The sequence below is a fragment of the Panthera pardus genome, unplaced genomic scaffold, assembly GCF_024362965.1.
Source record: "Panthera pardus isolate Hobbes unplaced genomic scaffold, ASM2436296v1 HiC_scaffold_2, whole genome shotgun sequence".
NCBI lineage: Eukaryota > Metazoa > Chordata > Mammalia > Carnivora > Felidae > Panthera > Panthera pardus.
Genome location: NW_026526765.1, coordinates 120,010,799 through 120,037,127, shown reverse-complemented (window position 1 = coordinate 120,037,127; position 26,329 = coordinate 120,010,799). Strand labels below are relative to the sequence as shown.

The window sequence follows — 26,329 nt, the reverse complement described above, 5'->3', positions numbered from 1 at the left end:
CTACTCGCTCATGCTCTCTCTCTCTCTCAAAAGTAAATAAATAAATTCAAAAAAATAGAGAAAAGGAGAAACTTATTTATATAGACAACGAAAGAAAGAACTGTGAAAATATAATCACTAAGTTATATTCAAAACTGGTTAATGTTCTACAGGGTAATAAAACCCCCTTTTGAGATTGTCTTTTCTGCTGAACAGAAATTATTCACATCTCTGCCAAAAAAAAAACAAAAACAAAAAACACACATTTGCAAACTTACCAGTTTTAGCTCAAAGTGAAATCTACTCTGACAGAGTCTGAGTCCTCATTGATAGTAAATAGTCAATCAAGCAAAAGTTGTGTTTCCCTAGAGAATTAATTAATAGGGCCTGCTGACATTGTGGCTATTTTAGATGGGTGAGGAGTAGAGGAATTCAAATTCATCATTATCCATTAACTTGGGTTTTAAAATCATGTGGGAATGTTGATGACACCTGGGGAACACTTGAGGGTAGAAAGGGTTAGAGTTAGCTTTGAAACCCCTGCCTTAATCAGAGATCCTATACAGGCTTCACTCTCATTGAAAACCTGGACTGCATGTAAAGACCAATGGCATTCCAGGACACAATATAACAGGGAATTTATTTTTCTTTCTCAGCCTGGGACCCGGGATCTGTAAGGAAATTTATAAAAACATTTAAATTTATTCTACCATTACCACTCACTGATACTGCTTGAACCCTGGCTGAAGAACATGTAGTCAACCTGTGGCACCTAGGATTTCCAGAAATAGCTCCTCTGCAGATGAGTTCAGAATAAAAAAAATACATAGGAAAACAATCCAGTATCAACCAGAGACCATGGAAACAATGTACAGAAATATTAAAATCCATGGACTTCAAATAATAAAACAGTAATTTAAAAATCCCATAGAGGGGCACCTGGGTGGCTCAGTCAGTTGAATGTCTGACTTCGGCTCAGGTCATGATGTCACAGGTTGTGGATTCAAGCCCTATGTCGGGCTCTGGGCTGACAGGTCAGAGCCTGTAGCCTGCTTCAGAGTCTCTGTCTACCTCTCTCTCTGCCCTTCCCATGTTCATACTGTGCCTCTCTCTTTCTCCCAAAAATAAAGAAAACATTAAGAGAAAAATTTTAAGTCCCATGGAAAAACATAAAAATAACTGTATTTAAAATAATTAAAAATACATAGAAGGAGTTAAAAGCAAAAGAACAGGCAGCATTGGAAGAGGCAAATGGAACTTACGTAAAAAATAATTAAAATTAAAAATCATTTGATTAAATAAATATCAGACTAAACAAAGCTGATGAGAGACTTACTAAACAGGAAGATAGACCTTTAAAAAATTCCAGAATGCATTCCAGAGAAATAATGAAATAGAAAATATTTGAAGAGGCGTGGCTGGGTGCCTTAGTTAAGCATCCGACTCTTGACCTCATCTCAGGTCTGCATCTCAGGGTCATGAGTTCAAGCCCTGTGTTGGGCTCCACGGTGGGTGTGGAGCCTACTTAAAAAAGAATATTTGAAGAGACATGGAAGACAGAATGAGAAGATTTAAAATAAGTCTGTAGGAGGTACAGAGGATGAGACTAAATAGAATGGTAAGGCATAACATTTGAAGAGATGATGGCTGAGAATTTTCTTAAATTGAAAAATCTAAAACATCAGATTCGGTAATCATGACCAACTTCAAAGAGGAGAAAGAAAACTGAGTCTACAGAAATCACATCCATAAAGATCTCTTGTATTATAACTAAGAGCCCAACACCTTGGCCCACATCACATGAGAAATTAGGGAATGAACTTCCTGTCACCTAGCCTTGCCCTTGGAACCAGAGTCCTGGTATAACACTAGTGAGGTGAATAATGCAGACGTTTTTCTCCTTGAACTTCACTGTTGGGAAAGGGGTTTTAGACTGATACCTTTCAGGTGTAGTATTTTATAGCTGAGCATCATTTGTTCTACCTATTATCTCTTCTGATTGTAGGCTTCATCCTCTTCATTGGTGGGAGTTTTAGGGGTTAGCCAATCTTACTGGTTTGTGCGTAGAACCAGAATAGTCCCTGCTTGGTAAATTGCCTTAGCACTTCCACTGGCTTTGAAGGCAGGAAATGAAATCTCTACATTTTTGGTGTTGACTTGACCTTCCTAAGCTATTCCTCTCCTTCTCCTTTCTGCATATGAATTGATACAGGTACCTCCATTTTCTGGACTTAAATAGAGATCTGAAGCTGTAAAGCGTCCCTGGGAGGGGGTCACACGCCAGGATACCTCACTTGCAGACAATCACAACAGATTGAGATGAGAGAATGAGAATGAGTGCTGGCGGCAGATGCATTTTTAGAGATAAGGACAATACAGAAAACTCCAATCCTGATATAACATTCCTCATTTCTTTCTCGTTATTTTTCATTTCATGTTCAGTGCTAGGAATCAGTGAGTCTCATGATGCAGGACTGTGAGGTCTATACCACCCTTGATTTCTTTCCAGAGGAGTAGTGCTTCAATGTGTCTTGAGTTGGGCCTCCAGATAGTTCTTACTCTTTCCTTTGGTTTCTGTTAACAGAATGGGATTGTTTTCTCAGCCCCTCAGGGGGAACTCTTATTAACCATCCCTGTTACTGATTTTTCCCCCTTCTCTTTCCTCAGCATCCGACCACACAGTGCTTCGGTGCTTGTCAGATATAATGTTCTTCAGAGAAGGTCTTTCTTTAATTACTTTTCATTCTTTTTTTTTTTTTTCCTTTTCCTAACTCAGACACACGCAGTGTTGCTTTGAACAGTTGTTTCCTATCCCCCTCTGTCTGGAAACTAGATGATTAATTTTTTTTTTTTTTGTCATTGCTGTAATTGAAATGCCCACATTTCAATTTCTGCTGCATGTGCTACCCAGCATTTAGCTGGACAAGACAGAGAGAGAAGCTGGAGGGGAGGTGGTCGTGAAACATAAAAGCTTTTTATTTTCATAATGGCTTGGAGCGTACCCTTCCTGGGTGGGGGAACACAGCTACCATGGCAACAGGTGCTGGTTGGGGGGAAGGCTGCAGCAGCCCTGGTAGAACAGGAGTCTGTAGAGTGTGGAGCAGCACGTGGGGGCGGCAGTAGCCTCCAGCAGGCTTTCCTTTCCCTAGTAATTACTGCCATTTTTCATAATTAAGACTGTGTGTTATGTATAGATGGGTAGGTTGGTGTTCTGTTTTGCTTTTGAGTGGCATAGAGAGCAGTGAGCAGGACCATAAGTCAGGCACTGGCCTCTAAGCCCCTGCTGTGTCCGTAACCGAGAGCTAAGGTCTAGTAGGCTCCTGGGTGCGGAGCCTGCTCTGCCCTTGGTGCAGGCACGGGCAAGCCTTCTTCATCCACCCCGTTCTCTCGTCTTGATGCACCTCAGGCCTGGGGTTCCTTCCTTGCAAATGCCAGTCTGCTCGGTTGGGGATTTTCAGAGCGTGAGTCTCTCCTGTCAGGTCTTCCTAGAAATGCCACACCTAGAAACTCTGCTTTTCAGAGGTTCACCTTCACCCAGGACCTCATTATTGGCCCCCAGATGCTCAAAAAGTTGTGGGTTTTTTTTTGTTTTTTTTTTTTGGACTCTTGCATAGAGCGAGTCCTTATCATAGGGATTCTGTTCTCTCCCAGCTCAGAATGCTGAGCCTGATAAATCTTGCCCAATGATGCTTAGTTCTGCTAATCACTAACTTCCTGCTGTCTCTGAAACAGATTCAGTAGTCAGAGCGCCTTGCAAAAGGAGAAGCAAAACTAAGTCCATACAAACGCACATCCCAGAGAAGCTATGGAACACTCTGGACAGAAAAATCTGTAAAGACCTCTTGAATCATAAATAAGAGCTCAACAACCATGGTCTTTAATTTAAAGTTGTTTTTTAGGACTTGGTGGCCCGGTTACACTGTGCCTCTTGCATCACACACCCAGGAACACCAGAGCTGAAAGCTTAATTTCTTACCGCAGCCTGCTTTACTGATACCATTCTCTGTGTCTCATCATTCCTGGCTCTCTGAGCCTTCTGTTTAAATTTTTCCTCCTCCACCTCCTCACTGTCATCATCATCACCACCACCATCCTCCCTGCTGTGCGCAGCACTGGATAGTCTTCAGAGCCTTTTTCACCCTCTTCCTCGCCTTGTCCTTAGAGCATCCATGTGAAGTAGATTGAGGAAGTACTAGGATTCTTGCTTGGCCTCGGTGGCAGCCATAAGTGCCTCCCAAGTGCCACGGCACTCGCTGGGATGAGTGGTTTATTTTGCAATTAGTGGGACACATACTCTGAAGCTCAGGTCCCTTCAAGTCCTTTGGCCACCAGCCTGAAAATAGTTCTAACAAAATTTATTAAGCACCTGTCCTGCCAGGTTCTGGGCATACATTGATATGTATAAACAAGACAGATAGGGGGTTTACCTTCATGGAGCTTACAAAGGGGGGGATGGCCTCATTTCCCTGCCAGACGTCTTTATTTGTGGTTCTGTAGCAGACCCCAGTACAATCCTGTACCAAATACTGAGCCAGTGAAATTGAACCTTGCCCAGATTCATAGAGAGGGGTTTGATATCTCAGTGGTAGTTTTTCATCCTCATTAGATTTCATGAAAGATACCTGAATTATAAATACAGGAACATCTTAATAGACGTACAGCTATATTTATCTGTAAAATTAGAGAAGTAAGGCCATCTTTGCTGGGTATGTCTTATTACTTACCTGTTAACTTTTGGTCTGCTTGACTGGAGACTGATTGTTATGTCTGGGCCCTTAATAAAGTCATTGGATCAATAAACATTTAGAAAACGGTCAATATCATTAATCAAAAAATAGAATTGAAAACTAGATAGGCATAATACTATTCACTACTTACTAAAAATTTCAAAATAATAATGCCTTAGGGCCTAGAGAAACAGGCATGCTGAAACATTCTAGGTGAGAATGTAAATTGATAAAGGTCTCCTAGGTGACAGTTTGGAAATATGTATTAAAATCTTTTATACCCTTTCATCCAGAAATTCAATTTCTGTGAATTTATTCTAGAGAAAGAAAGATGTACAAAAACATTTATGTGCGTACAGGTTTATTGTGGTGTTACTGGAAACAACACATCAAAAACAATCTGAATGTCCAATAATAGAGGCCTTCTTGAATTTATTATCCATACAATAGAATACTATATAACCATAAATATGTTGGACAAGGTAATGAATGATATTTGAAAAGTATATAGTAAGGCAGTAACAACAGGTCATAAGGCTATGTGCATGCAGTATGATCTAGGTTGTTTAAAATACGTGTGTGTGTGTGTGTGTGTGTGTGTGTGTGTGTGTGTGTATTTCTAAGTGTGTGTGTGCCTGAGGAAAGCAAAGGACAAAATATCTATACCTTAAAATGTTAAATGAAATTTAATTATTTCTGACTAGTTGGATTATGGGTGATTTTTATTTTTTTTGTGCTTTTCTATCTTTTTCAGTTATCCTACAATGAACACTTGGAATTGTAATGCCAGAAAATAAAAAGCTTAGGCTTTTCTCCCTAATTATAGCATTAAGAGAAAAAAGAAAGGACCGCTATTTAAAAATGGCCACTGCTCTAAGGGGCAAAGTGACATCCAATGGCATTTACTGATTCTATCTTAAGGAAGATAGACATTTTGTTTCATAAGTTTACCCCTATGTGTGTCCCAGGGGCAAGGGAGACATGCATGGGTGTGTACATGTGTAAAGGAGTGTACCACCCAGCTGGGGGGTTGTGTGAGTGTGTGTGGCCACGTATCACAGCCTTGCACTGCCGTGGTTCTTGTGGGAGTCACATAGATTAGCTTGTCCACAAATGCTGTCTGTGTTGGACTGACCAGTGTGGTTCATGCCCCTGACTCATGGCCACATGCAGTTCCATCTGGTGCCCCAGGTACAGCTACAGGCATCCTGTCCTCCATGGGTCAGGAGTCTGCAGAACTTTCACCTGCGCCAGGGCTTTATGAGACAGACTTTCTTGGAGCCACTTAGTACTTTTTTCTTTAAGTCCCAGTTTTTTATCTTGTAATACCAACTCATGTGGAAGACTCGTTTAGGTGAGTGAAAGTATTAAGTGATATTTCTGACATTTTTATAATGAACTCTGAACCCTGGCCTTTCATAGAGTAACAGGCCTTCCTGAACCTTGCTCTCTTCTCCCCCTCAAGTTTTCCAAACACAAATGATATTTTTAAAGGATTACTCTTTTGTTTGTTTCCTGCCCTGTTTAATGATTACCTAGCTTTTTACATAACCCAACCAAATGCTGGCACATGTCAACGGGATTGTGGTATAGTTATCTCCTGCTATGTAAATTTTAGGAAGGTGGCCTTCCGTTTGCAAGACTGAGCAGTAGATCTATTAGTGACGTTCACTGGAGGAGTCTCTTCCTAACTGGGTTGGGGCAACAGAGATGGATGAGTGGGAGGAGCAGCCAGAAGCCACAGGGCATTCTCAGTGTTGGGTGGGAAAACCCAGAGGTGGCAAGGATTCTGGTGCTTTCCATTGTGCTAAACAACTCTTGACACAGACTTCAGCATACCTGTTCAAACTCCTGTTGAATGCAACTCTTAAAGAGATCTGAGGCAGGCAACACTAATGTCTGTGGTTGAAGATTGGACTTCTTAATTGCCCATGCATTTGTGTATATGATTTGTAGTGTTCTAATTTGTGGACTTCTAGACTCTACTCTCTGCAATGACAGAGCTCAGCTCACATGTCTCCCCTTAGAGGCCTTGCCCAGCCTACCTAAGTTAGTCCTTCTCACCAGTTTTTATCACACGCTCCTATTTAATTTCATCTTACCACTTTCTCAGCCTGACATTCTTACTGTGTTTTGTGTATTTTCTGTCTTCCTAATGGGACTGTCATGCCAGTACATTGAAGGATGAATTTTGGCTATTGGGTTCACTGCTGTATCCCAATGCCTAGAAGACGGCATGGCATCTCGTAGGTGTTCAGTCTGTCTTGGGGAGGACCAAACATGGTACATTTGGGAACATGCAAAAGGCCAGGGTAGTTGGGAGCTGTGGGTGAACGCAGAAATGCAGGATGGCAGTTTGGAGAGGTAGGCGGGGTCAAATCATATAGGCTACAGTGAGGACTTTGGAGTTACTTGAGGATCTGATGTTCATTAAGTATTTTAATCTCTGTGGATTTATACGCGATCCAGACTGGTTTGCTAAAGTGAACTATTGATGGCTTTTCCACTGGGAAATGTGCACCATGGTGTCCTTAAAGTGATTCTTTAGCCCACACTGCTGTTCTCTTCCCTGTCTCTACTGCCATCAGCCTGGCATTCTTAACCCACCTGTCCAGAGGAGCCCAAGAAGGCAAGGGGACAACAGCTAAGGTGTCAGGCTGCACTGCCTGCTCAAATGAAAGCATTCCAGAACTTGGTCATTAAACACTTTGACTTATCCATTGAAAAGTATTGGATTTGGGCTTTGTGAATGACACTCTGTGAGAGCCTAAACGAGGGGCAGATCAGGAGCCCAGATCTCATCTCTATGGTTTAAATCATTTGGTGTCTGTGTGACCAGATACCCCCTGCTGTTCTCTACCTAATGAACAGGTTGGGTTTCTCACAGTGGATCACCAGTTCCTGTTTGAACCTGCACTTTGCTTTATATTTTGCTTCCAAAGTAGCAGAATTCAAGGAGTCTCCAGTTTTGTGCTGCCTACGAGGAGGACAAATCAGGTTTTGCCAGACGTACACTGAAGTAAGAACTCTATTGGCATAATTCCCTGATGAGTCTATTTTTGTGGTGAAGGCAGAAAATATAACAGAAGGGTCTGTGTGTTCACTCTTATTCTAACATGTCCCACTATGTATAAACACAATTATTTTATACGTATAAATAAGTAAGATGAGCTACATTTCCACTTAGGCTTGAGCTCATACGGAAATTTTGGACATAACAGTTTAGTGTAACAAGGAGCTAGGATAGGTTGGCACCAAGCTTCAGGAGTGGGGAGGCGTAAGAAGGGGTAATCCACTCAGATTTTGTTTTCTAGCTTTTAGGGTCTATAAAAAGGATGTTGTCTTTTAAACAATTCTGTTCTTTAGCATCAGACGTTTGAACACAGAGAATGTTGATGTTCTCTTCAAATGACTCTTCATTTGGTGTTAGGGATCTGGGACTTCTTCTTTCACTGTTAGTACTAATTGATTTCCAGAACTTTCCCATGGCTTGTCAGTTCCTGTACATAAAGAGCCATGAAGTCTTCAGGACACCTTGAAATAATTTTTTTCTTAGTTGAATATCCACACGTAATTCAAAAGTTCTATGATAGCATGTCAGCTTTAAATTTTAGTCATTTTGGTACCTTGGCCCTTGAAATAAAGCTACCTTTTTCAACCTCAGCCTCTGAATTTGTTTCAGACTCATGGTAAAGAATGCAATTTTCTTTTTTTTTCTTTTTAAAAATTTTTAAAAAATATTTATTATTGAGAGAGAGAGAGAGACAGAGAGAGACAGAGAGGGAGAACCAGTGGGGGAATGGCAGAGAGAGAAGACACAGAATCGAAAGCAGTCTCCAGGCTCTGAGCTGTTAGCACAGACCCCCATGAAGGGCTTGAAGTCGTGAACCACAAGATTATGACCTGAGCCAAAGTCAGATGTTTAACCGACTGAGCCACCCAGGAGCTCCAAGGAATGCAGTTTTCTGTCTGTTTTCTTTTTGGGGTAAAAGTACCCTCCTTTTCAAAAATAAACCAGATGGGTTATTTCCTTGATTTAAAATATCTCCATGAAAGGAGACAGATTACCCAGGGCATATGTATGACTGTGCCTGAGTGTTTTTTGTGTTTTTGTTTTTGTTTTTGTTTTTTTTCCTTTCTAACAATCTGTCAATCTCTTACTCCGCAACTCTCCCATAGCCCCATCTGTGGATTTGGAATCTTGACTTGCCCTCCAGGAAGGATTATGGTCCTTTCCCTGAAAATGAGGCTTGCATTTCATGGGGCGTGAGAAGCTCTGACTGCTCAGTGTCACAGCTACTGTTACGGTTGGAGCTGAGCCACATGGTGAAGGGCCAACCCTTAGCCTTTGCTGTAGCTTCTTTTGTCCCTGTTCTTTGACCTGTAGAATGGGACTAGTAAGAGGGATCTGGCTTCAGAAGACTACTATTTATTTTACTTAAAGATTGTAAAGATGGTTAAATTCAGTGAGCTTTATGAATATTTACACGACATGTTCAATATCGGTGCTGTTTGTGGGTGACTCTTAGCCGGGTAGCAGGTAACTAGCACCTTGAGGCTATGACTCTAGGCCTTTAAATCATGTTGGCCTCAACATTCTGTTCTGCTGCCAAGTTCCTAGTGGAAGTCAGCACAGTGACTAAGGGAAAAATGTGGACCAGCTTCATAGACCTTCCACGTTAACACAGACGTAGGTGCAAATGCACACTGCCTGGTAGGTTTTTGTTACTCAAATCAAAGAAGTACTGTATTCTAGTTTTTACATGTCTTGGATTCTCTGAAGAGGTTTTATGCTGGTTTGCGAAGTTCTTCTGTCTCTTACATCCCAGGGCCTTTGAGCATGTAAGTCTTAGTAGCTGAGACCTTTCTGAGTCTACAGAGAGAAGTGACAAATATTACGCTCTCCCTCTGATCAGAATTTTCTCATTGCTTTTCATGTCACTGAGTAGAGAACAAAGCTCTTAAAGTGGCCTGCAAAGTCCTACAGGATTGGCTGCCCCCGGGTCCATTACCTGTCTGGCTTTCCCTAGTGCTTTCCCCTGTTCTCACTCAGTGACAGACACATTGGCTTTCCTTAGGCAGTGCCAACATGCCACATGTGTTCCTGCCTGAGGCATCTGTGTCTAGTGTCTGCTCCCTGTAGCTTTTTCCCCAGAGTTTTGCGAGATTTGCACAGCTTGCTTTCTTCCCTCCTTCAGGTTATTTGTACATTCCTCTTTGTCACTGACACCTTCCCTGACCACCTTGTCTAAAATTGCTAATAGGCCCTCATTCCTGCCTTTCTGCTGTGTATTTTATTTGCTTATTGTCTGTCCTACCCCCAAAATAATATAAGCTTCATAGAGCAGGGAGTTTTGGGGAGTGTCTATTTTGTTCACTGCTCTATCCCCAGCTCTTAAAGCAGTCCTTGGCACATAATAAGCCCTCAAAAATACTTGATTGTTGAAAAATACACGATGCACTATTGGCCTCTGTTCTGGGTCACCTTGTACCTCCTTCCTTGGATAGGAAGTCCTAAGGCAACTTGCAAGCCCATGACCTGCCTTTTTGGACAGTGCTGGCCTAAAGATGATAGGCTGAGCCACTGAAGGAAGTGTTGCCACCAACAGGAACTTAGGTATTTACAGCACTTGGTACCGTCAGGTTGGCATGTCATGCCTATAGGCAACTTTTAAACTTCCTCCATTTATGCTGTGGCATCTCTCTCTAGATGGGAGAAAATAAGCTTCAAAATAAATAAATCAGTGATAATGAATGTGAAAGAACTTTAGAAACTGTAAAATGTTTCGAAAATGATAATTCCATTGGACTGAAGAATGTTTCAAATTGTTCTACAATTTGAAATAGTTAAGTAATTTTCCAGGAAGAAATGTTCTATGGGCCAGCTTCTTCATAGGTTTTTTTTGTGTGTGTGAGTGCTGTTTTTCTCCATCCAGGCCCGTGGACTGGGTCATAGAATATAGCTACAGGCTAGGACCTGAACCAGCCATGAGCAGAGAAGGGAAAACTCATCAGTCAACCCCTAGATTGAAGGCATGTGCCTTCTTTGTGCATAAGACTATTCAGATACCAAGTAGCTGAAAGAGTGTAGGGCAAATGGAACTCAGGTTGGCCTGTTGTTAGTGTTTAAACGACTGTGACTAATTTCAGAAAATGAGGCAGCTTTGCAAAAAAGTACAGTTCTTATTCTTAATGAAAGCCAGCCTATTCTGGAGGAGGCCAGTAATTCCCATGACCCAGATTAGTTTGCTACCATTGGAAAAAATTAGGGATTAATGCTGTTGATGGGCAGACTTGAAGGTAATATTCTTGTTTGCTTTCAAAACATCCTTTTAAAAATAATCAGGTTCTTCTTTTACCCATGATCTCTTTAGGTTAAGCTTTTTAGAAGAATGGCATGTGGAACAAAATGGCAGCCTATATACTGTGTATAATCTATCTCACACATGTCTGCACATACAACACACACACACACACACACACACACACTGCATTGTACCAGGGCATTTAAGAGCAGTAGCTCTGGAATCATACTGTAGATTGCCTGCCTTCAAATTCCATCTCTGCTGCTTATTTGATACAGGACCCTGGACAAATTTGAGTTTTCTGAGCATTAACTACTTCATGCAGGACAGTAGTAGAAGTTACCTTGTAGAATTATTGTAAACATCAAATGAGATCATCGATGGAGTACTTAATTCCTGACTCAGGTTAAATGCTGAGTTGCTCTTACTGTTGATGACAGTTTTAATATAATCTAAGATAGGCAGGAAGTACAAGGGGTTTTCAGAAAGGGATGAGAAAAAGACATTGATGATATGTCTTTAATAAGACATAATTAATGAGAACATTAGAAAGAGATTGGTATAATATTGTGAGCTTATGGTATATTGTATAATGCACATTAGGTAATGCATGTAATAATGATAATGATACCCTGTGAATATGTTGTGGACATTGCACCTTGCAGATTAGCGATGTGGCCAGGGAGAGCCATGTGGTTTGTTACGTGCCTTCAGTGTCAGGGTGAGGTGTGCTGGCTACTCCCCCAACAGCTATCCCCAGCTTGGCAAAGACTCTGAGACACCGGTAGGTTACATGGAGGTTTAAGCCAGACATTTAGTGCAGCTGAGCCTTGATACCCTTAGATGAAGCTAGCCTCCCAAAGCATGCATGTGTCCTTTTCTCCCCCCTTAATACCTGATAGGAACAAGCTCTATCCTAGGCCCTGGGGATGTGGCATTGAGGGAGATTAGTACCATCTCTGTTCTCTTGGAGTAAGTGGGGGAGACGATGGCAATTCCATGAATGGTGACATAATTCAGTAAGTGCCAGGAAATAGAAATGAGGAAATAGCATTGTAACAAAATACCTGGCCTGGTACAGAGTGTCCAGAAAGACCTTTCTGAGAAAGTGCGAGTAGTAAGTAGGAAAAGGACAGATCAAGAGGAGCTGCAGAGCTTCCCTGGTTAGGGGATCAGCATAATGAAGGGCCTGGAAGAGGTTAGCTGCACCCTGTAGGATCTTGTAGGCCATGCCAAGGGTTTTCATCTTAAAATTAAAATTAGCCAAAGCCCTTGGCAGTTTTTAAACAGTTAGTGATGTTGCATTGGAAGGGATCAGAGTGGAAATAGAGCTGGTTGCACACTCTTTTCCTTTTGTCTGGGGAATTTTTGGCACCAAGTGAGTGTTAGAGTTGACATGCATACAATTGGGAGGTACTTAACACCTTAGCAGTGACATTCACCCATCTGAAGCACGGTTTATATATGTCACCAGAAGTGGAGAAGACATTGGCAGTTATTCACAGAGCTTTGAGATCCCTGGATGAAAGCAATGTAGCCTGGACTGATGGATGTATGGCCATAATTGCATAATTGTCATTTTTTGGCGGGGTGGGGGGGTGGCGGCGGCAAGAAACAATCCTTTCAGCCCCTCCTCTGGTTTTTCTTTCAGTTTCTTCCTTTGATTTTATCCTTTTCAGTTTCTTTCAAGTTTCTCAGTCCTAAAGCGTTTACTCTTTAATCATTAGGAAGCAGCTCTTAGACGTGCCAGCCAACCACAAATGGAATGCTCTCAGATTTGAGGGGGTCTTCCCTCATTTCCATGATAGTGTCAAACATGCAGCCAGTTTTACTGCAGGAAGGGAGAAGAAACAGTGGTTAATTTCGTATCACTCTGAAAAGGCATGAACCTTGTTCTGATTTCTCGGTTTCTCCCTTTTTTCTAATTTAGTGATTTGGGTGGTGAATGAAGGAGCACTGTTTATTTTTCTGTTCTGTCCACTGCTTCATTCGGCACAGGTTCAAGCACGTAACTGCTCTGTGTATTCATTTTTGGTTGGGTTTTCCGAGGAATAGTTGTGCCTCTTGTAGCCTAGGCTGAACTGTCCCTGAGTGGTGTGGGAACATCAAAGTGCTAGGGTAGAGAGTATGGCTGTTCGCTTCGACAGCACATATACTAAAATAGGGTAAAGAGTATGGGTTTCCTCTCCTGGCTCTGCCTTTGGTTGGCCTTGTGACCTCAGGCAAATTACTAAACCTGTCAGTGCCTCAGTTTCATCCTCTGTAAAATGTTAGGGGTAGCCTCACCTACATGCCTTAAAGGGTCTTCTTGAAGATCACACTGTGTATCATTACCCACCGTAAACACTCAATTATTCAAAGCTTTAAATGTGACTTCTCACTGGACCACCATTCCCAGAAAGATGTTGAATATGGCTGGTGAGCATGACCCAAGTCAGTACACAGAACTATTTATTTTAAACTCTCATTCTGGTGCCAGCCATTGGGACAGCCCAGCAAAGTTATATTTATGGCTCTAATGGGTTTCCTTGGCACAAGCCTCCCCAGCACGATCCAGATGGGTCCAGTGTTAACAAGTCCTGGTGGTATTCAGGCAACACACGCATACAGACTGACTTACTAGAAAACGTGTAGCCACTGGGGGGTGGGGATTCCCCCACCACTCCCCATTATATACTAAGGGTAAATTTGAAATTGTTGAAAGGAGCCACGTGAACAACCATGAACGTTAAACTTGGCCTTGTCGACCACAAAAAAAAGTACAGTTCCAAGAACTTCACGTCCACCTCATCCTCCTTAGCCCCAGATCTTTGAGCTTCTCTGCCCCTGGATGGAGGTAGAGAGAAAAGTGCTCCTGACTATAGCTTAGGTGCCTGCCCACTCAGCCACTTTCGGAATTGGTAACCTGGGGCCTACATTCTGCTATCTGCCCCAGAGGATGCTACAGGAGGTGCCCTTGAAATCCTGATCCAGTCCCCAGCCTGAAGTTGCTCGTTAGAGGGGGAACAGTCGGAGTAGAAATGTCCCATGAATTTACCATGAACATAACCATTTAGCAGTTAAGACCTCTGGGCAGGGGAATGTCTGCAGCCAGGCTTTGCAGGGAGGTGAGCTTTGGATGGCGAGGATTTGCTAGGCAGGCCAGGGGCAGAGTGTGCTCCTGAAGGCCGAGTGAGTTTGATGGGCTTGCTCTTGGCTGTGAGGCTCCCAGTCTGTTGTGACAGAGGTACTTGGAGGGAAGTGATGGAATACAAGTCATTTTATGTTTTGAGCTTTTCTATAGATTTGAAGTATTTCATAATTTTTAGAAAGGGAAACAAAGAATAAGAAATACAAATAGGTAGGGTAATAGAAGTCCTGAAAATACAGATGCAGGAGTCAGTGCTCTTTGCCCCAGACAGAAGCAGGCCGCTAGAGGTTCCTGCACAGAATACCAAGTGACACCACCAAACCATGTGAATTTATTTATTTATTCAATGTTTGTTTATGTTTGAGAGAGAGACACACAGAGTACAAGTGGGGGAGGGGCAGAGATCAGCACAGAGCCCAAAATGGGGCTCAAACCCACGAACCACGAGATCATGACCTGAGCCGAAGTCGGACGCCCAACCGACTGAGCCACCCAGGCGCCCCCGATATGGCTTTAAAAAAAATTTTTTTTAATGTTTGTTTATTTTTTGAGACCAAGTGCAAGCAGGGGAGGGGCAGAGAGAGAGGGATATAGAATCCAAAGCAGGCTCCAGGCTCTGAGCTGTCAGCACAGAGCCTGACACAGGGCTCAAGCCCACGAACTGTGAGAACATGACCTGAGCTGGAGTCAGATGTATGCTTAACTGACTGAGCCACCCAGGTATCCCCAATGTGGCTTTAAATTGGCAGGTGCTGCTACTTCTATCATCACCACTACCTTGACCACCACCGTAAAAAATAGCAGCCATCATTTATTAAGCCATTATTGCAGGCCAAGAGATTTATTCACCTAATCTTACTTAGCTTTAAAACTTAATGAGGTAGGTATTACTTCTTCTGTTTTACAGGTGAAAACATAGGCTTAGAGATGCCATGTGACCTTCCTGCTGTCATCTGATTCCAAGCAGTGTGCTTTAGTGTCTCCTTTACCTTTTTTTCCATATTTGTAAACTTGAGATAATATTTGTCCTCTCTACCCCTAGAGTAGCACTTCTCAAATTGTAAGTCATGGTCCATTAGGGGGATGAGAAATTACTTTCATTTTTTTTAATAGTAAGTTAAGAAAAAAAAGGATAGAAGAGAAAATATCAACATTCATCAGCCTTACTACTCCCCAACTTTTTGTTTCTGGTTTGTGTGTGTGTGTCTTGCTATTTATGTATATATGTATGCATGTACTAATGAAAGGTTAAGTAAGAAAACGTTTTCCCTATCATGGGACATTGTCCAAAAGTTTGAGAGCTCCTGTGTTCTTCAGATATGAGGAAGGTTGAATAAACATATAGTTGCAGAACTCCTTAGAAACTCTAAAACACGCTACAAGTGTAAATTATCATCGTTATGTAACACCGGAAGCTGAACCAAAGCACAGTGGGTAGGTGTTGCTGTGCTTGTACACCACCCATCCAGTCCATGGCACATAGTGCTAACCTGTCACCACACCGTGTCCGGTGGAGCCAGGGCTTAGGCTTGACACTCCTTGACACAGCATTCCAGGCCTCAAGGTGGAAGCTATTTGCAAATGCAGCCCTAGGCTTATGCTTTCTTGGAATACATCAGGACCAGTCTGTGACTTAAAGCACTGCTTAGCACTTCCAGAGTCATGGCTCTCATTTAAACCACAGGAAACAGATGTGATCCCTATGACAGCATGGGGGGCACTGCATTACAAGCCCCAAAGGGATTGACTTCTGTCTCTTCCTCTCATAACACTCCCCCACCACCATCCTCATCTGGAAATGATTTACCTCCTTCTGCATCTCAAAGAGCATCAGACCAATCCAGAGTCCCCACCCATTTCCCCTTAGACAAAGGTGGCAGGAGGCCCCTCTGCCAAGGCCATTTTCCTTGAAGCATGCTCTTTTCTCCTTAATTGCAATTCATGAGGGAAGTGCTGGGAACATGGGGTTCCAGCCCCTCAACAACTGCCCTAAAGGCATGTTCTTCAAGAGACTTACTGCTTTTCAGCTAATAACAGCAAACTCCATGGTCACAAAAGGACCTGGGTCTTGCTCAGGTTAAAATCACATGTGGAACTGTTTTTCTGCGACATTTAAAGGAAGCCTATAGAACTGCCAGTTCCTGGGGAAGGCACCACAGAAATGTCCACGTAGACCTAAGGATCTGAAAGGCACAAACTCCTGCGGTGGAATGTGCAATGCACAAGAAACTTTTATATATGGGTTTTAAGTCAAGACCCAACATGACGTTCTGGACTGTGTGAGGAAGAGGTCATGCAGCCCAATTACCAACCCAGAAAGCAGCTCTCAGTGTTTTATAGACCTCACTAATGAATGAGTCCCATGGCCTCTGCTGGGCCAGGCTTCCCAGTGGTCTGCCAGCCTGCCTCCCACACATCTGTAAATTTGTCAAGCTATAATGGATGGCTGGTGCCAGCAGAGGCTGAGGTCTAGGCCTTTCTCCCCGGGATACATAGAGATCTCAAGCCATTAATTATTCATTCTAGTGTAATGAACATAGCCATACCAACTTGTGAACAGTAATAATCAAGTGACAGATAAATTTATTACTTCAGTATGCCAAAAGATAATGGTAGTTAGTCATGAAGGGTGCAGCTTCCCCCCCAAAAAAAGTTTTATAAGCCATAGATCAATGTGTTGTTCAAGTTTTAAAATAAAATGGATCACTAAAAAGGAAATGAATTATGTTGGGTAGCCTCAAGCCTATTTATATTCAGAGTTGCTTATCTAGAGTTACTGTACCTTTCTTCCTAATGCCTTTGGGCATTGGGGCCTGCAAATTAGAGTAATTGTTATTCATTAATTAAACCTAAGAAATGGAACACAGCTCCAGACTTTGAAAAGTGAGGTTGGGATAGTTGAGATAGAGTCCCCCTAAAATGTCATCAGTAATAGTTGGAGGTTTTATGAGTAAGTAGCTGGATTGGGAACAGTTGTTTTATGTGTACCCAGAAACATCCCATTTAACATCTCATGAACGTTCGTTGGGCTTCTCCTGGGCACTGTGCTCAGTGCTAGCATTACCAAGTAAAATAAGTGCACAGTCTTGATCCTAAGGCAGCAGTAGAGACATTAATAACTTGTAATAAAGATAATACTTCTGCCTTGGTTGAGAGGAGGAGGAGGATTGGCGGAAGACTGGACAGAGACTGCAGAAAGGAAGGGGGCGCATTTGTGAAGTGCAAGAGAACATTCTAGGCAGAGGAGTGACAAAGGCAGATAGGTATGAAAGTGGGAAGAGGATGGATAGTGAATTACTATAATAATAATCACTACGTTTCCCACATGTTACCATATTTAATTTCTACAGCCACCTCATGAAGTAGTTGTATTGTTTACCTCCCCCTCCCCAATCTTCAAAGATGAGCCCAAAGCTTAGACATTGAGTCACTTGTCCACTGACCCAGAGCAAGCAGGCGGCAGAGAAGGGCTTAGAGGTGAGTTGGGGAAAGGTGTGTTACTTCACTAGAGTCTGGCCTTTACATTAAAGACATTGGAGCCCATCGAGGGCTTATAATCATTATTATCAGAACAAGTGCAAAAGTGCTAACTAAACACTTTATGCACACTGGTTCACTGTGTTCTTTCCCAGTGAGGTGTGGGGCCACTGTAGTTGTCAGCAGAGGAATGACTTGATCAGGGCTGAGTTATAGACAGTAACTGGTGGTAGCAGTCAGGATAAACCTGACTGTGGAAATGCTAGTCAGGGATCCTGACTAGCTAGTCAGGGAGGCTGTTGCTTTAGTCAGAGGTAGTGCTGAGAAGCACAGTGGTTAAAAAAAAAAAAATCATCATTCAAACCATATGTTTTTATATTGGTCTACAATTTAAAAGTACTTTGATACATAAATAGCTTGTTGACTCATTTGCACAAGGGACTTTTGAGGCAGGAGGGTTAAGTCTAATGACTTTGTTCATTTGGGAGGGGGAAGAATAAGGGCATGGAATTCACTTCCTGCACCCAAGAGCCCATGTTGAAAGAAGCGATGTTACAAACAGCTTGTAAATATGCAGACTTATTGACTGAGGCACAGAAACGGAATCTTTGCCCTTGCCAGGTAAGAACTTGACCCTGAGCATTAATGCTTTCAGAAACATGATGCGTACCTGGGAAGTGTGTAAGTAAAATGGAGACACAACACTACAACTCAGAAAACGTAGAATATTTTTATGTGGACCAGAAACAGGCCAAGATACCAGTGGTCACTGCCCTTGCTTAGCAGTCAGCAAGCAAATTCTCTTCGTATCTGGACCGTTCCGCGGTTACAAGTTACACTGACCTAACGACCCTTCCTGCCCCTTTCAGCAGAGAAAGTTTTGATGAAATTAGACTTTTAGCCCTGGAAAATCATAGAAAAGTACACATCTGCTGATAAAATTGGTTGACGTAGTAATTTCAGTGAAGGCTCAGTTTCACAACCAGCACTGAAGGCAGTAGAATGTCTTCTCCTCCTACCAAATAGAAGTATTCAAGAGAAACAGTGCAGGCATTTATAGAATTGTGTGAAAAATACTCTGTATAAATAGCACTAAATGCTAGGGAGGTATGTCTGTGCAAACTACTATCTGTGACCAATTTCTCTCTAGTTGCTAGTAATGAATAGTTTCCTTTTTCTAACAGGTGATTTAGCGAAGCCCCTAATATTTTCTTAACAGTACTAAATTGAGCCTAACTTTTAACTTATTTGTTGCCTGTAGATCATTTGCATATTTTTATACGCAAGGCCAGCAAATGAACAATTAAGTTTTATGGCTAGATCATGGTGGCTGGGGTATGAAGATCAGATACATGTTTTGAGTAGTACTTATCCAAAACGAAGTATATGTATTTAGCAGATTACTCAGACCCAGCTACTGCTGACCCTGTGTGTTCTTAGACTTTGAGTATAAGTGACAATATAAACATAGCCATATACATGGATATACACAGTGGTGCATTTTTATTTCTGTTTGTGCCACATGTTTTGCTTAATGAAAGCCACATGTTTTATGTGATGGAGTTTAATACTTTGAGCCTAAAGTGCTGGACTTCGTAAGATCTATCCATTGTTTAAAATTAAGTCTGTTTGGGGGCACTTGGGTGGCTCAGTCGGTTGAGCATCTGACTTCTGCTCAGGTCATGATCTCGCAGTTCATGAGTTCAAGCCCCACACTGGGCTCTGTGCTGACAGCTCAGAGCCTAGAGCCTGCAAAGCATTCTGTCTCTCTTGTGTCTTTGTCTCTGTCTCTCTTCTCTCTGCCGCCTCCCCAACTTGTACTCTGTCTCTCTCTCCCTCTCAAAAATAAACATTAAAAATAAATAAATAAAATAAAATTAGGTTTCTCTTGTGCCTTGTTTGCAAATGTATGAAAGCCATCAAGAGTTTTTATATTTGCACTAGAGAAAATGCTAATGATCACCACAGGAGTTTAAGCAGCAGCGAAGTATAAAAGTCATAATTAAGAAAGTTTAGCAGTTACCTGGATTTGCAGAGCAGGGATTCACATGTGCAAAGTTTCACATTTTGGAGGGCAGCTGCTTTGGTTGGTTGGTTGGTTGGTTGGTTGGTTGGTTGGTGTAGGCAAAACAGAAATGTGTAAAGGAATGTCATATCCTGAAAGAGCAAAGTAGCCTGAATACTGAAGATTTCTAAAACTCTGGGGGACAAAAATACAAGTAGAGAAGTCTCTCTTTGGACTTGATATCTGAAGATGTCCCAGGGTCTGGCTCCAGCCAGATGAGGAGTCTGAAGATAGGGGAAGGCCCCGGGAAGTCAGCTATCTATTTGTACAGTCTTTCTCTCATTTGTGCCTTTTCTTTTCCTTCCTCCCAGTGTCGCTAACAACCACAAGCAGAATCTGATGACAGTGGCAAACCTCGGCGTGGTGTTTGGACCCACCCTACTGCGTCCTCAGGAAGAAACAGTAGCAGCCATCATGGATATCAAGTTTCAGAACATTGTCATTGAGATCCTCATAGAAAATCACGAAAAGGTAATATACCATTGGTTACTGTGAGTGAAGAATTTACTTTGGGGGGACTTGAGTTGGAAATGGCATTCAAGGTAGTTGCAAGTTCCCATTGCTAATGACTTTTACACCATGATGCTGATGAAGCTGCTAATAATGGTGGTGGTGTTAGTGACGGTCATCTTGTCATGGCAGCTTTGGCCAGATGGAGAGTAGGGCAACAACAGTGGTTGTTATGGTAGCAGTTGTGATGGGCAGCACTGGTTGAGCCTTTCTTCTGTACCAGGAGCTATGCTAAGCACTTGATGTGGGTTGTCAATGTATGGTCACAACAATCCAATGAAGAGGTACCCTTTTGACCCTCATTTACAAAAGGCCCTTTACCCATTTTTTACTTGGTTGTCTTCTCATGAATTTCAGGTTTGTTTGTTGGTTGGTTGGTTTTAATACTAGGGAGAGTAAACTATTTTTATCTTGTAGTGCAGATGTTTTTCCTACTGTGTTTACGTTCCAGTTTTCTAAATGATGTATTTTTTCATTGTGTGTGTGTGTGTGTGTGTGTGTGTGTGTGCTGGAGGGGGAGTCTGTTTTCTTTTAGGGCATTGGGGTTTCTGGTCTTTCCTAAAAAGATGTCTCTCATCGTACATAATAAACTATGTCAACACAGAGCTATCCTTACAGAACTGGAGTGGGGCCATGAAGCTTCATTACATCTGTCCCACCTTAGTTCCCACTAGCAAATTCTTAAGAAGCCTCTCAGAATTCATAGGGTCTCCTAGAATACCATTTGAGAGCCACAGTGATGAGATATAATAAAAAATAATCTTAAAAATGCTGCCCTCCTAAACGAAAACTCTGCCTAGAATGGTGATCTAATTGTGCTAGATAACCTGCAAAATAAATGTACAGTCAGACCACTTCTCACCACTTGTCTGCACCTGATAACACTCTAACATAAGCCGTCATCATCTCTTGTCTCAGTATTTACAAGAGCATCCTGATTTGTTCTCTTCTCCCACCCTTGGCCTCTCTATTTTGATATTAGTCACCAGAGTGAGATTTTTTTTTAAGTGCTAAGTCAGATCATACCAGTTGTCTGCTAAGCACCATCCAGTGGCTTCCCACTTGACTTGGTGAAAGTCAGAGCCCTTACAAGAGCCTAGAAGGTCCCACACAGACTCTGCTCTTGCCTCTTTGACTTACCTCATCTCATCTACAACCTTCTCCTTCAGTTCATTCCTATGGCCATCTTGACGGCCTTGCCTTTCGTTGCAAACATGCCCACCTCAAGGCCTTTGCAGTTGCTGTCCCAGTACTTGGACGAGTCTTCCTCCCTGTAACTTCATGGTATACTTTCTTACCTCTTTTAGGCCCCTCTAAGTGAGGCCTGCCTAGATCTCTCTGTTTAGAATTGCCTACAGTCCCAACTCCAGCATTCCCCTTCCCGCGACTCCTGCTTTCTCTCTCTGTAGCACTTACCTCTTCCTAGCATGCTATATGGTTTACCTCATTAAAATTTTGCCTTTCTGACCTCCACTATAATGTATGCTTCATGCATGCAGGGACTTTGTTTTGTCCACTGCTTTGTCCCCAGGTCCTCATAGGCACTCAGTATATTTGTGTTGGATGAATGAATGGGCTCTTGTGGTACCTGGCCTCCCTAATGGCTCCAAGTGACCCTTGCCTCCTGGTATTCACTGCCTTGTGTAGTCCCTTCACTGCATAGGGGAATCCAGTATTGATCCCAATGTGATCAATTGGCTATTGCAAAAATAATGGAGTATGACTTTGGACACTGATCAAATAAGGCCTTGCAACATTGCCCTTGGCTTGTGGACTTGCTCGCTTTGGGGAAAATAAGCCACCATGTTGTGAGGGCAGTCACACAACCCTGTGGGGAGAAAGTGAGACTTCCTGCCAACAAGCAGACCAATTTGGCCACCAAGTGAATGAGCTGCTTTGGATGTCACACTTTCAGATGATGCAGCCCCCACCGACATCTTGTGTGCAACCTCATAGAAGACCACTGAGCTAAGCCTCTCCTGAATTCCTGACCCATAGAAACTGAGAGAGGTGCTAAATGTTTTAAGTCACCAGGTCTTTGAGGTAATTTGTTGTAGAGAGTTAAAATTAACTACCCAAGACCCTCTGAGGATAAACTTTGAAAAAGTAACAAATATCCTGCAAAGTTGTGTGAGTAGCATGGCCTCTCTCTTACATGGTTAATAGAGATAGGAAATCATATTATTTATTTGAAAAATTACGTTTTCTTTGTTGCCAACTTTGGACCATCATCCAGCCACCTCTCTCATATATAGTCTAATTAGGTATAGGTGAAGTTTGTGTGATATATGATAAAAATGAACTTGCGAAAAGGGAATATAATTGAATAACAGTTAAAAATGGTTTCTAGAGGGGCGCCTGGGTGGCTCAGTTGTTTGGTCGTTTGACTTTGGCTCAGGTCATGGTCTCACATCTTATGGGCTCGAGCCCCGCGTCTGGCTCTGTGCCGACTGCTTAGAGCCTGGAGCTTGCTTGGGATTCTGTCTCCCTCTCTCACTGCTCCGCCCATGCTTGCACTCTGTCTCTCAAAAATAAACATTTAAAAAAATGGTTTCTAGAGATAAGACACTTGGATTCAAATCTGCCACCTCTTTCTACTTATTGAGTAGATTACTTAACCTCTCTATGCTCATGAAAGTACTTTCAGTACACTTTAACCGCTGCAACAAATAACCCCCGAATATCAGTGAATCAGGAAATAGAAGTTTATCTCTTGCTCGCATAATGGTTCACTGTAGGTATCCTGAGAGTGGCATCCTGTGTAGCAGTTAAGGAACGCATGTCCCTTCCTTCTAGTAGCTCTGCTTTCTGCTCTGCAGATCTCTGTAATCAACCAGTTGGCGAGGAAAATGAGAAAGCGTGGAACCCTGGGTTAAGAGTGCATGAACTAAGCCTCCAAGATGCTTTCCTTATTTTCTTCCACATTCCATTGGCCAGAAGTCAGTCACCTGGTGACATCTAATTGCAAAGGAGGCTGGGAAAGTGACTGAACTGTGTACCCAGAGCAAGGGGAAGCAAGTTTGATGAGCCGCTAGCCAGTTTGCCATGTTTCTTCAGTTGGATTGCTGAGGCTTAAACAAGATGATATATAAAGGACTTAGCTAAGAATCTGGCATGAAGTAGGGCTCATTAATGGAAAACTATTGTTTTGAACAGTCTCAACAGAGTTCTCTGAAAATAGAGCTCAAGTCTACTTCTGAATGTCACGTGTTCCCCTCTCCCAAAAATAATATTTTTTACAACTTAATCTTTTTGTGAATAAACGATTAAATGTTGAGACAGATATGTGAGGAATGAGCAGTTTGATTATATTCCATCTCCCCAAAGGGCAGTGTCTAATGATTTTTGAACTGTAACTCTTTTTGGTATCTTTGGGCCTTCAAAGCCAGCAAGCATATTCAAAAGTCACAAGATAGGGAAAAGGACCAGAAAGTGCTAAAACAATATTGAAACTTGTGTAAACAAGGAGCCATCCTGCCTAGGGCACAAAATACAGAAATAGAAATGAAATTTGAAGTGCATGGTCAGGTCTGTAAGTATATGGGCAAGAACTGGTTGAAAATACACATCTGGTTTGTTGGATTATAAATTATGTTTCTCTCTGCTGGTATTTGTTAAGGTACATAAAGCATTAAGAGAGTATTACAGTGCTTCATTATATGCTCTCTTTCATTAGTCTATGCCAGAGAGTGGGATGAATCACAGTGAGGTTTTATGTTCCTGTGGGAGCCAGTGATGAAGGACTATGAATGAAAACATTTCTGGGATGAAGGCTGCACCAGAGTGCCTGTCTCCAGTGGTGAGGGAGCTAACGTACCACCTCGATAGAGGACCCCTCAGGGGTCCATGATGGGCCAAAGTTTGCAAGACCTGGATATGTGCTTTATTCTGGGGAGAAAGTCCTTCATATTCATTCATCAAGTTTGCCTTTTTGGTAAAAACAACTTAGAGTAAATCAGCTGGACTACTTTTTTAAAAATTTTTTTTTTTTCAACGTTTTTTATTTATTTTTGGGACAGAGAGAGACAGAGCATGAACGGGGGAGGGGCAGAGAGAGAGGGAGACACAGAATCGGAAACAGGCTCCAGGCTCCGAGCCATCAGCCCAGAGCCTGACGCGGGGCTCGAACTCACGGGCCGCGAGATCGTGACCTGGCTGAAGTCGGACGCTTAACCGACTGCGCCACCCAGGCGCCCCAGCTGGACTACTTTTTAAATATACTTTTAGGGCTGGTTGGGTATAAAATAAGCACTTCTTAGATCTACCTAATAGGAATCCTAAGCATCCGTGGCCATCCTCTGGCCCCTGGCTTTTTGGAGATGATGCTTTGGATTAATTTCCTCCCATTTGATGAACTTCAGTCATCAAATCCAGAGCACTTTTGTGTCCTCAGATGAATATTGTCAGAGACTTGTTCTTTAAAATTTACGCTATTAAGATCTTAGTTAATATTTAATGAGCATTCCCTTAGGCTTGACTGTAATTTTCTAGAAACATGCGCACATACACAAATGTAAATGAGTGACTACTTTTTTAACTAGCATCATGAGTAGGACAAAATCCTGAAACCCCACATGAAGAAATGCTTTCCAACAGCATCTTTCCATCCTGTCCTCCAGTAAGAAGCATGCAATAGTATATGCCCTCTTGCTTGAAACAAATCTGAATACAGGTCTTAAATATATGGCCCCCACAATTACTGGCATAATACTCCCTCATATTGTTACGAACATTTTGTAGAACGTATTTACTTGGTCCTTTGGAATAAAATTAGGAGGCACCCAATAATAGAAGATGGTACCAAGAGAGGGTGTAGAAACCTAGGCATCTAGCCACTGGACACACACACACACACACACACACACACACACACACACGGTTGGGGGGGGGAGAATCTTTTGTTTTGTTTTGTTTTTCTTTTTTTTTTTCAATATATGAAATTTATTGTCAAATTGGTTTCCATACAACACCCAGTGCTCATCCCAAAAGGTGCCCTCCTCAATACCCATCACCCCCCCTCCCTCCCACCCCCCATCAACCCTCAGTTTGTTCTCAGTTTTTAAGAGTCTCTTATGCTTTGGCTCTCTCCCACTCTAACCTCTTTTTTTTTTTCCTTCCTTGGGTGGGGGGGAGAATCTTAAGATGCCTGTTTCAGTTATCTATTCCTGCTTAAAAATCGTCTCCAAACCTAGTTTCTTAAAATAGCAAGGATTTTTTTTTTTTTTGCCCTCAATTCTGTGGGTCAGAAAATTTGAGGAGGGCTCCTGTGTGTCCCATATGGTATCTGCTGGAATGCTCTGACTGCAGCTGGATGATCCAAGAGGGTCTTAGTCCACACATCTGAAACCTTGGTTCTAGTTGTCACTGGGATACCTTGATCCTCTTCCTGGGGGTCTCTGTCTCTCTGTCTCCATGTGATCCCTCATCACTTGGTAGTCTAGGGCAAACTATCAAGGGGGCAAACAGAGAAACCACAAGGCCTCCTAAGGTGTAGGCCTGGAATAGACAGAGTGTTGCTTCAGCCACATTCTGTTGGTTAAAGCAGGTCACCAGGCCAGCAAGATTGAAAGGGTGGGAAATAGAACCCACCTCTGCTGGGAGAAGCACTGTGCTCATAAAGGTGAAGGAGCAGTTGTGGGCTGCTGTCTGTGCAGGGGTTCTCTCATAAGACCTCACCTCGCATGCTTGGCAGGTTTGCATGTAGTTTCTGTTGGAGAAGGCATTGCTTTCCTATGAGAGTCTTGCCCTAAACACAGGCAGCTCCTCAGTATTTCTTATAGGAAGCATTCTTCTCCTTCCCCTCAGCATTGCCAATTTTTACAGAACCGAGGGACATTTGGTGATACTGACAAGTTAGTCCTCAAATACCCTTTGAAAGCCTCAGTGTGGGGAACTAACTCATCAATGTCTAAAACTGGAAAAACCTCTTTGTCATCAAAATTGACATTTAAAAGAGAGAGGAGGGGGAATGCTTGCTAGCCAGAAAATTCACTTTCTTTTACCTGACAAAACATCTTTTTTGAAGAGAAGGAAAAAGGCTCCTGTGTTTGAACTGGCTTAAGCATATGGCTAAAGCATATGGCCAGAAACTCTGTCCTTCACCTCCCCCTGCAGATCCAGCGAGGAGAGCACTGTT

General features: G+C 42.5%; 1 protein-coding gene across 1 annotated transcript in view; it reads left to right on the top strand.

The window, feature by feature from the left end:
- ARHGAP26 (Rho GTPase activating protein 26) overlaps positions 1 to 26,329 on the top strand; it is a 422,696-nt gene that overhangs the window by 299,826 nt on the left and 96,541 nt on the right. The window contains 1 exon segment of the mRNA XM_019424560.2: positions 19,995 to 20,154. Coding sequence (XP_019280105.2) covers positions 19,995 to 20,154 — 160 coding nt within the window.